The following is an 18,076-nucleotide window of genomic DNA, read 5'->3' on the forward strand; positions in this document are numbered from 1 at the left end:
TCTTGCGGGGCGGATTTGGACAGGACGGCCGTTATGCGGCGCCGGCCGCGTCATCTATGCGGCGCCGCTTTTACGCGGGCGACAAGGCCTGGCGCGGCTAGATGACGCGGCCCCGATACTGGCCCATTGTCAGGGCCTGAATTGGTCGGGACCGGGGCCGTTCCGCGCCCTCGTGAACCTCGACGGCGTTCACGACGGCGCGGCCACTTCGGCGTGGGAGTGGAGAATCCCGCCCTTTGTCTTGTCTGACCCTTCTGCTCAACCTAACAGCATTTGGGAAAACTACAAACTACAGAAACTTGGCTTCTCAAATTACATCATCTGTATCACTAAGGTGTCCCATCACCTGCTTAACTAGGACTAAACACAATCCCTCATAAATTATCTACACTCCAGGGAATCTCCAGTGATCAAAACTGTACCATTAGCCTCTCTGTAAACAAGTAAATGATCAAACTCAATCATTAATTAACCTTTTACAGCTCTTTAATAGCAGCTTTAAGTAGACAGGCTGCCTCTGTGTATTTTAAAGCAGGGATTCAATAAAATCACTGCCACAAATATGAAACATGATATTTAACAATTTATATATTAATTACATTATGTATATCTTATGCACCTATATTTAGACTTATCAGGAGTATAGATGTTATTATTGGTTATTCCAGGCCTCAGGATTACAAATCCTGTGACATAACATCTGCTCTGTACCCTGAGTAGCAAAGGTTTAAAATTGTGTCATATTCAGTTGGTGCTCATCCTATGGGTCGAGGATGTCTTTAATTTTGAACATGAATGTTAATATGTGAGGACAGTTTTGTGCTGTTAATCCTTATCCAGCAGGAGTAGCAGTTGGGATCCAGTTATGTTAATATCAATGCTGATAAAGTGTTGTCCAATTCTGCAGAGGATGATGCCCTCTCCATCTGCAGAAGAAAACCCCTATGTCCCCGAGCCACCTTTCCGATGGGCTGAGGATACTGAGGGAGATTGAATCCCCAGAACTGTGACTTGGTGATGTGGAAGACTGGGAATTGGGGTTGAGTAGAGTCTGTGGTTGCAACAGGGAGTTATAGAAATGTAATGTATAAAGCACGGTTTCACATTATTAAAAGTAGAATGGTAGGGCAGCACAGTGGCGCAGTGGTTAGCACTGCTGCCTCACGGCACCGAGGACCCAGGTTCGATCCCGGCCCCAGGTCACTGTCCGTATGGAGTTTTCACATTCTCCCCTTGTTTGCGTGGGCCTCACTGCTACAAACCCCAAAAAGATGTGCAGGGCAGGTGAATTGGCTACGTTAAATTGCCCCTTAATTAGAAAGAATTGGGTACTCCAAATTTTTTTTTTAATGGTATACCTTTGGGGAAGGGGTGTAGTATAAAGGGTTAACAGATGGGATATGCTAATGTATGATGTTGTAGATGATGATGTACCACTGACATCAGTCAGTCATGTGTTAGGCTCTCGGGAAACAGGCTGGAATCATACCTTGGAGCTATGATTAGAGCTATGGATGGTAAAGAAGGTGGTGTAGCTCTGTTATTTAAGGATGACATCCGTGCAATAGTAAGGGATGACATCGGTGCTATGGAGGATAAGGTTGAATCCATTTGGGTGGAAATCAGGAATAGTAAGGCGAAAAGGTCACTGATAGGAGTAGTCTATAGACCACCAAATAGTAACATTATGGTGGGGCAGGCAATAAACAAAGAAATAACGTATGCATGTAGAAATGGTACAGTTATCTTGGATTTTAATCTACATGTCGATGGTTTAACCAGATCGGTCAAGGCAGCCTTGAGGAGGAGTTTATAGAATGTATCCGCGATAGTTTCCTAGAACAGTATGTAATGGAACCTACGAGGGATCAAGCGGTCCTAGATCTGGTCCTGTGTAATGAGACAGGATTGATTAATGATCTCATAGTTAGGGATCCTCTCGGAAGGAGTGATCACAATATGATGGAATTAAAAATACGGATGGAGGGTGAGAAGGTAAAATCAAACACTAGTGTTTTGTACAAAAAGGAAGGACGGTAGAAAGAGGGAAAATCGACCGTGGATATCTAAGGAAATAAGGGAGAGTATCAAATTGAAGGAAAAAGCATACAAAGTGGCAAACATTAGTGGGAGACTAGAAGACTAGGAAATCTTTAGGGGGCAACAGAAAGCTACTAAAAATGCGATAAAGAAGAGTAAGATAGATTATGAGAGTAAACTTGTTCAGAATATAAAAAGACAGTAAAAGTTTCTACAAATATATAAAACAAAAAAGAGTGACTGAAGTAAATATTGGTCCTTTAGAGGATGAGAAGGGAGATTTAATAATGGGAGATGAAGAAACGGCTGAGGAACTGAACAGGTTTTTTGGGTCGGTCTTCACAGTCAAAGACACAAATAACATACCAGTGACTGATGGAAATAAGGCTATGACAGCTGAGGACATTGAGATGATTGTTATCACTAAGGCAAGCTAATGGGGCTAAAGGTAGACAAGTCTTCTGGCCCTGATGGAATGCATCCTAGAGTGCTAAAAGGGATGGCTAGGGAAATTGCAAATGCACTCGTGATAATTTATCAAAATTCACTTGACTCTGGGGTGGTCCCGGCAGATTGGAAATTAGCAAATGTGACACCACTGTTTAAAAAAGGAGGTAGGCAGAAAGAGGGTAATTATAGGCCAGTTTGCTTAACTTCGTTAATAGGGAAGATGCTGGAATCTATCATCAAGAAAGAAATAGCGAGGCATCTGGATGGAAATTGTCCCATTGGGCAGACGCAGCATGAGTTCATAAAGGGCAGGTCATGCCTAACTAATTTAGTGGAATTTTTTGAGGGCATTACCAGTGCGGTAGATAACGGGGAGCCAATGGATGTGGTATATCTGGATTTCCAGAAAGCTTTTGACAAGATGCCACACTAAAGATTGCTGAATAAGATAAAGATGCATGGTATTAAGGGTAAAGTAGTAGCATGGATAGAGGATTGGTTAATTAATAGAAAGCAAAGAGTGGGGATTAATGGGTGTTTCTCTGGTTGGCAATCAGTAGCTAGTGGTGTCCCTCAGGGTTCAGTGTTGGGCCCACAATTGTTCACAATTTACATAGATGATTTGGAGTTGGGGACCAAGTGCAATGTGTCCAAGTTTGCAGCCGACACTAAGATGAGTGGTAAAGCAAAAAGTGCAGAGGATACCGGAAGTCTGCAGAGGGATTTGGATAGATTAAGTGAATGGGCTAGGGTCTGGCAGATGGAATACAATGTTGACAAATGTGAGGTTATCGATTTTGGTAGGAATAATAGCAAAAGGGATTATTATTTAAATGATAAAATATAAAAACATGCCACTGTGCAGAGAGACCTGGGTGTGCTAGTGCATGAGTCGCAAAAAGTTGGTTTACAGGTGATTAAGAAGGCAAATGGAATTTTGTCCTTCATTGCTAGAGGGATGGAGTTTAAGACCAGGGAGGTTATGCTGCAATTGTATAAGGTGTTAGTGAGGCGTCTCCTGGAGTATTGTGTTCAGTTTTGGTCTCCTTACCTGAGAAAGGACATACTGGCGCTGGAGGGTGTGCAGAGGGGACTCACTAGGTTAATCCTAGAGCTGAAGGGGTTGGATTACGAGGAGAGGTTGAGTAGACTGGGACTGTACTCGTTGGAATTTAGAAGGATGCAGGGGATCTTATAGAAAGGTATAAAATTATGAAGGGAATAGATAGGATAGATGCGGGCAGGTTGTTTCCACTGGCGGGTGAAAGCAGAACTAGGGGGCATAGCCTCAAAATAAGCAGAAGTAGATTTATGACTGAGCTTAGGAGGAACTTCTTCACCCAAAGGGTTGTGAATCTATGGAATTCCTTGCCCAGTGAAGGAGTTGAGGCTCCTTCATTAAATGTTTTTAAGATAAAGATAGATAGTTTTTTGAAGAATAAAGGGATTAAGGGTTATGGTGTTTGGGCCGGAAAGTGGAGCTGAGTCCACAAAAGGTCAACCATGATCTCATTGAATGGCGGACGCAGGCTCGAGGGGCCAGATGGCCTACTCCTGCTCCTAGTTCTTATGTGCCTACTCTGTAACCTATTTAGATGTTTTACTAAGAAACAAGTGTTAAGCAGAAGGTCGGAGAGTTTTTCATCCCAAACACACAGAACAATGTGATCACGGATTAACTTGTCTCTCATTGCTCTGTATCTGCAAGAACAAGCTCGATGACAAAGGTTGGTTAGGAATAATTCAATTGATTCCCAAGGTTGTTGCCACCTTGGTTAAAATATGTTTGGTCAATTACTAAATTTTGCTTCAAGCTAAAATCGGTGTCAAATGGGATGAAAGTACTCAGTGCACCCCTACATAACCTGCCTTAGGAGAATGTTGTCGCTATTAGGACTACTGCATAAAGGAACTAATTTGAAGCTTTGTCGCTTTTCGTGAAGACTTGACGCTGCTCGTTGCCAGAAAAAATGGCATTTCCATAATTCACACTGCTGGGCTTTCAAGGCAGTCAAATGAGTGAGGCAAGGGCAAAGACTGCCCACTAGGTTTGATCATAGTTGCCTTGCTTCAGTTGCCTCCTTCTACCGCCAAAATATCTCGAGCTGCTTTCAAAGGTATTCACGACGCCCTATGCTGCCCTTGCTCATGTATTTGCTTGTTTGGCCCCTTGTTCCGCACTGTAACCAATCACTGTTTTTTGATGTGCCATGGTCAATGTACTCTGTCGATTATTCTTTTGTCTACTATGTACGTACTGTGTATGTTCCCTTGGCTACAGAAAAATATTTTTCACTATACTTCTGTACATGTGACAATAAGTATCAATCAATCCGGTTTCTTCACTCCGGTTCCTTTTGAGAACACCAATGTGCTTTTTTTTATTGATGTCTCCACCACTGCCACCATATTGTATGATGTGTTCTTCTATCTTACACTCTAGGTGTGGAATTTGATTCTTAGACAGACGACAGACACACTCTGGAACGTGCTTCACATTTTTTTGCTCCTTCTAAACAGGTTACAGAATTGGCACGTAGCCCCGAGGCATGATTCCAACCTCACTCTCAAGACTCCAATGCACGACTGACTAATGTCAGTGGCTCCATTATCGTCTACATCATAGATTAGCATATCCCATCTGTTAACCCTTTAGATGACATAATCCTCCTCGTCATTTCTTCCTCATGGGCTTATCCAGCTTCTTATCCTCCTTGAATGTATCGATACTATTCACCTAAACTGTTCTCTGTGATAGTGAGTCCCACATTCAACCCACTCTCTTTGGGTAAAGCCATTTACAGAAATGGGAGCAGCGACAGTCACTTTGCAGTACCCTCTGCCCTGTAACCATCTGGGATCTCAGCACAAACTCCACAGGAACAAGGGCAGTTGGTGTAACAATAAGGGTTTGGTGTCGCAAGATACATACTATCTCCTCCTCTATCCTCGGGAGTTCGCGTTGCTGCTGCTTGCACTGTGGAGGAAAGAAAAAGAGAGGTTACATTATCAGAGTACAGGAACAGGACCAAGTCTGCTCTCCGCGCTTATATATGTACATATTTATATACACAAAGATATGAAATAGGAGCAGAATTAGGCCTTGGAGCCTGCTCCGCCATTTGATAAGATCATGGTTGATCTGTTTGTGCTTCGAATTCCACATTCCTATCTACCCCCGATAACCTTTGATTTCCTTGAATCTATCCACCTCCACCTTAAAAATATTCAGCGACACCCCCCTCCACCGCCTTCTGAGGCAGAGAGTTCAAAAGTCGCACAAACCTCTGAGAGAAAATAAATTCTCCCCATCTCGGTCCTAAAAGCGTGAGCCCTCATTTTAAAACACTGTCCCAAGTTCTGGACTCACCTTTCCACATCCACCGTGTCAATACTTGAAGTGATAGCTTGCCTTGTTCTACAGAGAATGCCCTTCCCCAACATTGCAAATAACTTATGTGGCAAACGAGTTATTCCAACCCCCTTACTGGATAAATTTTGAATTGGAGGTGGATTTTCCAGAGTTAGTTCTTCAATTGCTGACAAGTATTTTGCTCTGGTTTTACCTCTCCCAAGGGAATGTGATATTGAGGCAGGAGAAGGATTCAGAAATAGTAGAGGAATTGCAGAAAAGATTTGTTGTTTTATCTTTTTGAAAAGAAATAACAAGTTGACCAGATTGATTGCATAAAGGTCCTTCTTGTTAATTCACTTTATTTACCCTGTCTTTTATTTTGCCATTATGATTTTTGATCCATGGGTGATTAATGGACATGTATCTTCATGTCAAGGAGCAGGGAGAGAACACTCTGTTAGCCTCTGCTAGTTTGAAAAGGCATGATGTGGAGATGCCGGCGTTGGACTGGGGTGAGCACAGTACGAAGTCTTACAACACCAGGTTAAAGTCCAACAGGTTTGTTTCGATGTCACTAGCTTTCGGAGCGCTGCTCCTGCCTCAGGTGAATGAAGAGGTATGTTCCAGAAACATATATATAGATAAATTCAAAGATGCCAAACAATGCTTGGAATGCGAGCATTAGCAGGTGATTAAATCTTTACAGATCCAGAGATGGGGTAACCCCAGGTTAAAGAGGTGTGAATTGTGTCAAGCCAGGACAGTTGGTAGGATTTTGCAGGCCAGATGGTGGGGGATGAATGTAATGCGACATGAATCCCAGGTCCCAGTTGAGGCCGCACTCATGTGTGCGGAACTTGGCTATAAGTTTCTGCTTGGCGATTCTGCGTTGTCGCGCGTCCTGAAGGCCGCCTTGGAGAACGCTTACCCGGAGATCAGAGGCTGAATGCCCTTGACTGCTGAAGTGTTCCCCGACTGGAAGGGAACATTCCTGCCTGATGATTGTTGTGCGATGTCCATTCTTTCGTTGTCGCAGCGTCTGCATGGTCTCGCCAATGAACCACGCTTCGGGACATCCTTTCCTGCAGCGTATGAGGTAGACAACGTTGGCCGAGTCGCACGAGTATGTACCGCGCACCTGGTGGGTGGTGTTCTCACGTGTAATAGTGGTATCCATGTCGATGATCTGGCACATCTTGCAGAGATTGCCATGGCAGGATTGTGTGGTGTCGTGGTCACTGTTCTGAAGACTGGGTAGTTTGCTGCAAACAGTGGTTTGTTTGAGGTTGCGCGGTTGTTTGAAGGCAAGTAGTGGGGGTGTGGGGGATGACCTTGGCAAGATGTTCATCGTCATCAATGATGTGTTGAAGGCTGTGAAGAAGATGACGTAGTTTCTCCGCTCCGGGGAAGTACTGGACGACGAAGGGTATTCTGTCAGTTGTGTCCCATGTTTGTCTTCTGAGGAGGTCGGTGCGGTTTTTCGCTGTGGCGCGTTGGAACTGTCGATCGATGAGTCGAGTGCCATATCCCGTTCGTACGAGGGCATCTTTCAACGTCTGTAGATGTCTGTTACGCTCCTCCTCGTCTGAGCAGATCCTGTGTATACGGAGAGCTTGTCCATCGGGGATGGCTTCTTTAATGTGTTTAGGGTGGAAGCTGGAGAAGTGGAGCATCGTGAGGTTATCCGTGGGTTTGCGGTAAAGCAAAGTGCTGAGGTGACCGTCCTTGATGGAGACGAGTGTGTCCAAGAATGCAACTGATTTTGGAGAGTAGTCCATGGTGAGTCTGATGGTTGGATGGAACTTATTAATGTTATCGTGTAGTCGTTTCAGTGATTCTTCGCCGTGGGTCCAAAGGAAAAAAATGTCATTGATGTATCTGGTGTATAACGTCGGTTGAAGGTCCTGTGCGGTGAGTAGGTCCTGTTCAAACTTGTGCATGAAGATGTTGGCGTATTGGGGTGCGAATTTTGTCCCCATGGCTGTTCCGTGCGTCTGGATGAAGAACTTGTTGTCGAAGGTGAAGACGTTGTGATCCAGAGTGAAGTGGATGAGTTGCAGAATTGCGTCTGGAGATTGGCAGTTGTCGGTGTTGAGTACTGAGGCTGTTGCAGCAATGCCGTCGTCATGGGGGATGTTGATGTAGAGTGCCGAGACGTCCATTGTGACGAGGAATGTTCCTGGTTCAACTGGTCCATGGTTGCTGAATATCTGTAGGAAGTCCGTCGTTTCGTGACAGAAGCTGGGCGTACCTTGTACGATGGGTTTCAAGATGCCCTCGATGTAACCAGAGAGGTTCTCACACAAGGTCCCATTGCCTGAAACGATAGGGCGGCCTGGTGTGTTGGCCTTATGTATTTTCGGGAGGCAGTAGAGATCTCCAATGCGGGGAGTACGTGGGATGAGAGCACGTAGGGTGCTCTGAAGATCTGGATCCAAGGTCTTGATCAGTCTGTTAAGTTGGCAGATGTGTTCCTTGGTCGGATCTGCGGGTAACTGTCTGTAGTGTTCTTGGTTGTTCAGTTGTCGGTATACTTCTTTGCAGTAGTCCGTTCTGTTCAGTACGACAGTGGCCCCTCCTTTGTCTGCTGGTTTGATGACGATGCTGCGGTTGGTCTTGAGAGCGCGGATGGCATTGCATTGTGCTTGGGTGACGTTCGGGGCTGTCTTGTGAATGCGACTGATGAATCTGGCATTGACGCGACTCCTGACGGCTTGAGCATACATGTCGAGTCTAAGGCAGCGGCCTTCCGGAGGGGTCCAATTCGACTCTTTCCTCTTCGGTTGCCGCACCGCAGATCTCTCAGTCTGCTGTTCCGGTTCATTGATAGTCTGCTTGGGTTCGCTGTTGGCCTCTTGGGGTCTGTGGAAGAATTCCCGGAGCCTCATTCGCCTGATGAATTCCTCCGCATCTGATGGGGTCCATTTTGGTGGTGGTGCAGAAATTGAGCCCTCTGAGCCCTTTGAAAAGGGGTTTCAGATGTTTCGGTACCAGAGAGGGAGATGGGGTGAGACTCAGTTTGATTGATTGGCTGGTGGCCAATGAATTGGCCCAAAAGCCCAAACTCTGCCTGGTAACAGGTGGTGGTTAGATCCTATCCCAGTTGAAGGATTCTCAGAGACCACAGGGGGCATTGGGTCCTAGACACAGAAAGACAAAGACCTGCGAGTGCTGTATTCCTGAAGCTGCAAATAACCTGAATTAATGAATCTACAGAAAAACCATTACAGCTGCAAGCAAAGACCAGAACACACTCTCTCTAGAATGGCTGTGAGTGCTGTATTCCTGAAACTACAGAGGCCTGAATGAATCTAAAGTAAAAACCTCAAACTGAAAGCAAAATCTGAAGAGGAATAAGTTTCTGGAAACAGTCATTTGAAAGAAATCTTTTTCCCTTCTACTTATGTTCTTGTTACCCCTTACCCCTATCTCTCCCCCTGTGTTTGTCAGTCTTGTGTGTGTAGAGGATGGGTGGCAGGTTAAAGTGAAGTGGGCAATTAGGAATTGATAATATTTATCCAGTTTTACTGCATATTCCTTACAGTTCTTGTTATAAATAAACAGTAATTGTGTTTAAACTACAAACCTGGTGACTGTGATTGCTGGACAGTTAAGGCCAAAGACTTGGGGTATTTTTCTAAGAATTGTTGGTTAATTCATTTGTTTTGTGACTGCAGGACAAGTGGGTCAGGAGTTGACTGCACACTCGCCCAGGGTATTGTAATAATTGGACAGATGTGGAAAAAATGTTTCAAATTGCTGGAGAATTCAAAACTAACGGGCCATAAAACAAGTTGGTTAGTAATAAATCCAATAGAGAAATAGGACACATTTTGTCACTGATAAAGTGATTAGAATGTGCAACCAGCTACATCGGGAAATGGTTGAGGCAAATGAGATTAATTCAAAGAAGAGTACATGAGGGAAAAGGCAAAAGAAAGATATGCTTAAAGGCTGAGATGAAGACAATGGAACAGGAGCAGTATGGACCAGTTGGGCTGAACGGCCTACCTTTACTAAACAGTCCAAATAATTGTGTGCATATTCCAGGGTGTACAAATTGAGTTCATTTAATTTTGCCTCATAATCTAACCTTGGAGCACTGTTAACATTGTGTGGTGAATCTGTTCTTCCAAGACCAATATATGCTTCTATGGTGACAAAATTGTGCCCAGTTATGGCCTAACCAGGGACTTGCTTAGCTGTAGATAAACTTTGTCCCCTTTTATATTCCGGTTTTGATTATTTCTTTGGACCTGATTGCAACATTTTGATGATATGCTTGCAGAAATTCCTAAATCTCTTCAAACCACCATTGATATTTGATTTAACCATTTACCCTCTTACCCGTGAGGGGAGTCCTGCCCTTGAACCATACATGTGGGGACAGTTCTCTCTTGGGAGGGGCTTGCGTGTTGGTGAATCCTCTCAACGTGTCACCTGCCATCTGATAACTTGTTTTTGCAATTAAGGGGCAATTTAGCGTAACCAATCCACCTACTCTGTACATCTTTGGGTTGTGGGGGTGAGACCCACACAGACATGGGGAGAATTTGCAAGCTCCACATGGACAGTGACCGTGGCCGGGATCAAACCCAGATCCTTGGTGCTGTGAGGCAGCAGTGGCCATTTGATAACTGAGGGAAGGCCGGTGAAAGTGTGTTGCTGGGCATTTGAAATGGGGCATTTGAAACCATGAACCTTGGTGACACACCATAGATCTCCTACAGTGCATTTGGTTCATTGAGTCTGCACCAACCCTCGGAATGTGCATCCTACCTGGGCCCACTCTTCTGCCATGCATCTGTAACTCCAGAACCCTACTTAACCAGCAAATCTTTGGACACTAAGGGGCAATTTAGCAAGGCCAATCCACCTATCCTGTATTTCTTTGGACTGTGGGAGGAAACCGGAGCATCCGGAGGAAACCCACGCAGACAGGGGAGAAAATGCAAACTCCATACAGTCAGACCCTCGAGGCTGGAACTGAACCCGGGAACCTGGAACTGTGAAGCATCAGTACTAATCACTGCGCCACCATGCCACCCTTGAAATGCCAACACGGAAGCTGTCCAGGACAGTGAACTACTGATGGGGGCACCAACCCCTCCACATGGAAAGATTGTAAAATAATGAATGGCCCTCGAGGGCAGACTGACCTTTTCACAGTGGTCCACACCAGCTGCTCCGGGAGTGCCATGTCCGATTTGCTCCACCTTTGGCCCTGTGAATGCCTGTGCTCCAGGAAATCCAGAACTACAGTTACCACAAAAGGTCTGCAGAGAGAAGAAGGAATGGTGAAAAAAAAATGAGGATCTAAAGGAAGGAACAGGCAACACCAGCTTGTGACGCTGTAACACTGGAATCCCAAATCTGGCATCCAGCCATTGAATGCAGAGTACTGATTGGACATTATAAGGATCGTAAACTGATACGTCACTAAATGGATATTATCAGTGAGGGGTACAACACCATGTGTACCTTATGAATGCAGGGTCACACCACCGTGTGTATATATTTTAAAAATAAATTTAGTGTACCCAATTCATTTTTTCCAATTAAGGGGCAATTTTAGTGTGGCCAATCCACCTATCTGCACATCTTTCGATTGTGGGGGCGAAGCCCACGCAAACACGGGGAGAATGTGCAAACTCCACACGGACAGTGACCCAGAGCTGGATGGAACCTGGGACCTTGACGCCGTGAGGCAGCAGTGCTAACCACTGCACCACCGTGCTGTCCTCGCCATGTGTACATTTTCTGCAGAGAGAAAAAGCACATAAAACCATAAGATGTAGGAGCAGAAGGAGGCCATTCGGCCCATTGAGTCTGCTCTGGCATTCAATGAGATCATGACTGATCTAATGCGAGAATCCTCAAAGCCACTTTCCCACCTAATCCCCATTTCCCTTGATTCCCTTACTGATGAAAAATCTGTCTATCTCAGCCTTGAACATACTTATTGAGCCTCGACAACTCTCTATGGTAAAGAATTCCACAGATTCACTACCCTCTGAGAGAAGAAATTCCTCCTCATCTATGTCTTAAATGGGTAACCCCTTATTTTGAGATTAAACCCTCTGGTTCTAGACTCTTCCACAAGGAGGAACATCCTCTCAGCATCAGCACTATATGTATATTATTGTATATGGACATCTTGGAGGGAGATGGTGGCATAATGGTAATGTCACTGGAAGAATAATCCTGAGGCCCAGGCTAATGTTTTGGGGGCATGGGTTCAAATCCCACTGTGGCAGCTGGTGGAGTTAAAAAATTCAGTTTTTGTTTGTCATGAACAAAATGTAGGAAACGTCATTCAGCCCCTCAAACCTGGGCCACCAACCAGCCAATTAGAACATGGTTGATCTGTATCTTAACTCCATTTTGTCTTTTTCATACTCTTGCCTCACAAAACTCTACTAATCTCAGTGTTGAAACTTTCAATTTCACACACCAGCCACTCCCCCTCACGAGCCTCACCAGAATTTTTGAGGGAGAGAGTTGCAGATTTCTCCTGCCCCTGGTAGGAAACAGGTGCTTCCTGGCACACCCCTGCATGGATTAGCTTCAATTTTAAGGTTATGAATCCACGTTCTTCACTACTCCACCCACACAGTAAATAGCTCTTCACTATCCACCTATCAACTTATTTTATCACCTTAAACCCCTTAATCTTCTATGCATAAGGGAATAACGTACATAAGCCTCCCCTCTGCAACCTGTCGTCATAAGTGAACCCTTTCAGCTCTGGTATCATTCCAATGAATATGCATGGCATGCCCAAGGCCAATACATCCTTGTTGAGGTACAGTACCCAAAACTGAATGCAATGCTCTAAATAGGGTCAGATCAGAGCTCTACACAACTTTCATCCTTTGTTATCAAGCCTTCTTAAGACAAAATGAACTTTAATGAGGACTATGAAACCAATGTGAGTAAATGGAGCTGAGGTAGATAGGCCAGTTGTGATCCAATTTCATGGAAGGTAAGGCTCGAGGATCAGAATGGGCTTCCTCCCACTTCCCATGTTATCACTTTTCTTCACAACCATTCATTGAGTGGAATTGGGGATGTCTATTTTCGGGGTGTGTCTCATTCAAATTAATGTGACAGTGGGCCGAAAACTGAAGGAAATGAATTAAAAATCCTATCCCACTTGCAGAAATCTCATTGGATGAGATCAAACATGGGCAAGGAAACCTGCTGATTACCACATAACGTCTCCTCTCAGCTGATGAATCAGTACTCCTCCATGTTGAACATCACTTGGAGAAAGCACCGAGGGTAACAAGGGTGCAGAATGTACTCTGGGTAGGGAACTCCAATGCCCATCACCAAGATGGTAGCGCCATTGCAGACCAAGCTGACTGGATCCTAAAGGACATCGCTGCGAGAATGGGTTTGTGGAAGTTGGTGAGTGACAAGAGGAAAAACAAACTTGACCTGATCACCACCGACCTGTCTGTCGCAGATGCATCAGTCCATGACAGTATCGGTAGGAGTGACCACCACACAGTCTTTGCAGAGACAGAGTCCTGTCTTCACATTGAGGATACCCTCCATCCCATCATGTGCACTATCACCTTACTGAACGAGGTAGACTTCAAACAGACTGGGTAACCCGAGGTGCTGCAGCAGCAGCAGAATTGTGCTCCACCAAAATCTGTAACCTCATGGCCCAGCAACTACCCCACTCTACCACTATCACCAAGCCAGGGGATCAACCATGGTTCAATGATAGGTGCACGAGAGCATGCCAGGAGCAACATCAGGCATACCTGAAAATGAGGTGTCAACCTGGTGAAGCTACAACACAGGATTACGTTGTGCCAAACAGTACAAGTAGCGAGCAATAGATGGAGCTAAACGATTCTACAACCAATGGATCAGATCTAACCCGGCAGTCCTGCCACATCCAACCATGAATGGTGGTGGACAATTAAAAACCTCACTGGAGGAGTAGGCTCCACAAATATTCCCATCTTCGTTGATGGGGAAGCCCAGCACATCATTGCAAAAGACAAGGCTGAAACATTTGAACTAGTTGAGTTCAATGATTGTAATCTTTGGTTGCATTTATTTTTACAGATCCCTGCCCCCATGTTCCTGTCATTGGTCGCTCAGCACATTTACCCTCACAACATAGAACATAACAGCGCAGGACAGGCCCTTCAGCCCTCGATGTTGCGCCGACCTGTGAAATCACCCTAAAGCCCATTTACACTATTCCCTTATCGTCCATATGTCTATCCAATGACCATTTGAATACCCTTAGTGTTGGCGAGTCCACTACTGTTGCAGGCAGGGCATCCCATGCCCTTACTACTCTCTGAGTAAAGAACCTACCTCTGACATGTGTCCTATATCTATCTCCCCTCAATTGAAAGCTATGTCCCCTCGTGCTAGACATCACCATCCGAGGAAAAAGGCTCTCTCTGTCCACCCTATCCAATCCTCTGATCATCTTGTATGCCTCAATTAAGTCACCTCTTAACCTTCTTCTCTCTAACGAAAACAGCCTCAAGTCCCTCAGCCTTTCCTCATAAGATCTTCCCTCCATACCAGGCAACATTCTGGTAAATCTCCTCTGCACCCTTTCCAATGTTTCCACATCCTTCCTATAATGCGGTGACCAGAATTGCACGCAATACTCTAAATGCGGCCGCACCAGAGTTTTGTACAGCTGCAACATGACCTCATGGCTCCGAAACTCAATCCCTCTACCAATAAAAGCTAACACACCGTACGCCTTCTTAACAACTCTCTCAACCTGAGTGGCAACTTTCAGGGATCTATGTACATGGACACCGAGATCTCTCTGCTCATCCACACTGCCAAGAATCTTACCATTAGCCCAGTACTCAGTCTTCCTGTTATTCCTTCCAAAATGAATCACCTCACACTTTTCTGCATTAAACTCCATTTGCCACCTCTCAGCCCAGCGCTGCAGCTTATCTATGTCCCTCTGTAACTTGTAACATCCTTCCGCACTGTCCACAACTCCACCGACTTTAGTTTCATCTGCAAATTTACTCACCCATCCTTCTACGCCCTCCTCCAGGTCATTTATAAAAATGACAAACAGCAGTGGCCCCAAAACAGATCCTTGTGGTACACCACTAGTAACTGGACTCCAGTCTGAACACTTCCCATCAACCACCACCCTTTGTCTTCTTCCAGCTAGCCAATTTCTGATCCAAACTGCTAAATCACCCTGAATCCTATACCTCTGTATTTTCTGCAGTAGCCTACCATGGGGAACCTTATCAAACGCTTTACTGAAATCCATATACACCACATCAACTGCTTTACCCTCATCCACCTGTTTGGTCACCTTCTCAAAGAACTCAATAAGGTTTGTGAGGCACGACCTATCCTTCACGAAACCGTGTTGACTATGTCTAATCAAATTATTCCTTTCCAGATGATTATACACCCTATCTCTTATAAACCTTTCCAAGATTTTGCCCACAACAGAAGCAAGGCTCACTGGTCTATAGTTACCGGGGTTGTCTCTACTCCCCTTCTTGAACAAGGGGACAACATTTGCTATCCTCCAGTCTTCTGGCACTATTCCTGTAGACAAAGATGACTTAAAGATCAAAGCCAAAGGCTCAGCAATCTCCTCCCTAGCTTCCCAAAGAATCCTAGTTCTTTTATTCCTGACATATCTATAGAAAGCTTTATAGACAAGGCACATATACCCCTGCCAATCTGAAAGCTAGTCAAAATCCTTTTTTCCGATCTTCAATATCTTTTTTGACTAAAAAACAAAAGTTTTATTTAAAATAAAACAATTTTTTCAGTGCCTCGTTGATTTTTTTCCTGACCTGATCACAGCAATATCTTGGAAATTAATATTTAATTCTTAGATACTCCAGGTTAATCTTGGAGAGTTGGAAACCTTACATTTGGTGCCGTTGGAGACCTCCAAGCTCTCTGCCTGCCTCTGGACTGTCCAACTGCTGATGTGAGAGTAAAGTGTGCCAGGCGGTAGGGTAATGAGTGCCAGATGTTTTCTGTGGCTATATATGAAACTCCTTAAAATGACGCAGCATTTAAATGCTTCGCAGTTTTTAGCAAGTGTCTTTTACTGCCACTTTTTTCATTTAAAAATACCTTGTAAAGTAAATGTGTTGACAGCTTGGTTAGATAATGGATGAGGTCTCACTTCACCCACATTCATGTTAACAATTGCACATGTTTACTTACCAACGGATGTGCCTCTGCTAACTCTCTCAAAGAGGTCTGAAGTTAGACCACTCCTGCCCATTCCCCATCGGCCTTTCAATGTATCTTTTTCAAGCAAATATGCAACTCCCTTTCAACGTATAATATTGTTAAAGCCCATACCCAACAGTCTGCTCTTACCTTGAAGTACGAACTGTTCCTGTCTGCAACCAGTGATAGCGAAGACTAAAACATAAAGGGTAATTTTTTTAATAATTCATTTGTTGAGACTGGGGAAGATTGTAAATCTAAGAACAAACCACAAAGGGAGTCTGCTGTGATTTAGTGGTAGCTCTCTCACCTCAGTTACAAGGACGGAGGTTCCAGTCCCACGCGAGCACAGATTCTATGCTGACACTCCCAACACAGAGCTGAGAGAGTGACGGACTGAATGTCCCCTCTGTCAACTCGGGTAGATACAAAAGATTCCAACACACTCTTAAGAAGACTGTGGAAGGTATTCTGGCCAAACATTTATGCTTTGAACAGCGTCACCAAAACAGATTACCTGGTCAACTATGATATTGTTGTTTCTGGGATCTTGCTGTACAAAATTTGGCTACCATATTTCACTACATGAAAATATTGACTGCAATTTCAACACTAATTGATTGACTGTAGACTACTTTCAGAGAGTTCGTGAAAGCAGCTATCTAAATTGAAGTCTTTCCTTCTTTTTCAGAATACCTACAATTCCAAAGGAAGTCGGGTGAGATTTTAGGTCAAGATGCTCTTGGTGAATGGGGATCAATACATGTCCTTGAATCAAACTGAGCCTCATTCTTATGTATAGAATTAGACATCTGTCTGAGCACACTCAAGAGATCACCAGCGGTTCACGACTGCTTCTCTGTGAGGGGCTCCCAGAGAGTGCGAGCACCATCCCCAGCACCACTCGTACTTTGTCCTGTTTCACATTATTCTCAGCCCCCCGCTGTAACAATATGTATATTGTATGGGAGATAAAGGGATAACAACTTGAAGTAAGTACTTCTTACCACCAGATGGTGATCAAGAGCAGTCACATATATATCACGTGACGATCCTTGATTCTAGGAGAAGGTGTTTAAGTGTGAGATAGAGTAGTTGTGTATTTGAGAGTTCTGCAGTTAGAGTTAGTGTAGTATATTTTAGCAACCTTATACTTTAGGAATACGTTTGAATCTTATGTAAGTAGTGTTAACAAATCAGCTTTGTTCATTTACTTAACTTGATGTTCTTTGTTCAACACTACGCATTCAAGATATCCAGACAAAGAAAACAGAGAACATCACATTCCCATGCATCACACTGACTTTGCTATTAACCTCTGTCACTGAACCTCTGAGATGGTTAAAGGGGGTGGGTGGCCTGCGAGGGAGAGACAGGGTGGATTAGGAGAGGCAACGAGAAGTTTTGAGAAGAAGATGGGGAGACCTTTCGGGAGGGGGTGACATTGGCTTTGAGAAGGGACCTATGAGCAGCACGGTAGCATTATGGATAGCACAATTGCTTCACAGCTCCAGGGTCCCAGGTTCGATTCCGGCTTGGGTCACTGTCTGTGCGGAGTCTGCACATCCTCCCCGTGTGTGCGTGGGTTTCCTCCGGGTGCTCCGGTTTCCTCCCACAGTCCAAAGATGTGCAGGTTAGGTGGATTGGCCATGATAAATTGCCCATAGTGTCCAAAATTGCCCTTAGTGTTGGGTGGGGTTACTGGGTTATGGGGATAGGGTGGAGGTGTTGACCTTGGGTAGGGTGCTTTTTCCAAGAGCTGGTGCAGACTCGATGGGCCGAATGGCCTCCTTCTGCACTGTAAATTCTATGATTCTATGAGAGGGTCTGGGCAGAGGACAAGGTGAGTGACTGGGAGGAAGGGAGAGAATCTCTGAGCATGGTCTGTGGAGGGTCTGGGAAAGAGAGTAGGACAGGGTTTGGTGGGAGAGTGGGACAGGATCTAGGGAGGAGAGTGGGACAGGGTCCAGATGGAGAGTGGGGCAGCGTCTAGGGAGGGAGAGTGGGACA

General features: G+C 44.8%; 1 protein-coding gene across 6 annotated transcripts in view; it reads right to left on the reverse strand.

Moving 5' to 3' along the window:
- The window catches only part of col16a1 (collagen, type XVI, alpha 1), a 779,331-nt gene that overhangs the window by 113,346 nt on the left and 647,909 nt on the right, over positions 1 to 18,076 (reverse strand). For all 6 annotated transcript variants that reach the window (XM_072502210.1, XM_072502224.1, XM_072502220.1 and 3 more), the window contains 3 exons: positions 16,217 to 16,261; positions 11,005 to 11,121; positions 5,423 to 5,467 (listed from right to left, as the gene is read on the reverse strand). In XM_072502210.1, the coding sequence (XP_072358311.1) occupies positions 5,423 to 5,467; positions 11,005 to 11,121; positions 16,217 to 16,261 (207 nt within the window). The remainder of the gene's footprint in view (positions 1 to 5,422; positions 5,468 to 11,004; positions 11,122 to 16,216; positions 16,262 to 18,076) is intronic.

Source organism: Scyliorhinus torazame, chromosome 1 (genome assembly GCF_047496885.1).
Source record: "Scyliorhinus torazame isolate Kashiwa2021f chromosome 1, sScyTor2.1, whole genome shotgun sequence".
Lineage (NCBI taxonomy): Eukaryota > Metazoa > Chordata > Chondrichthyes > Carcharhiniformes > Scyliorhinidae > Scyliorhinus > Scyliorhinus torazame.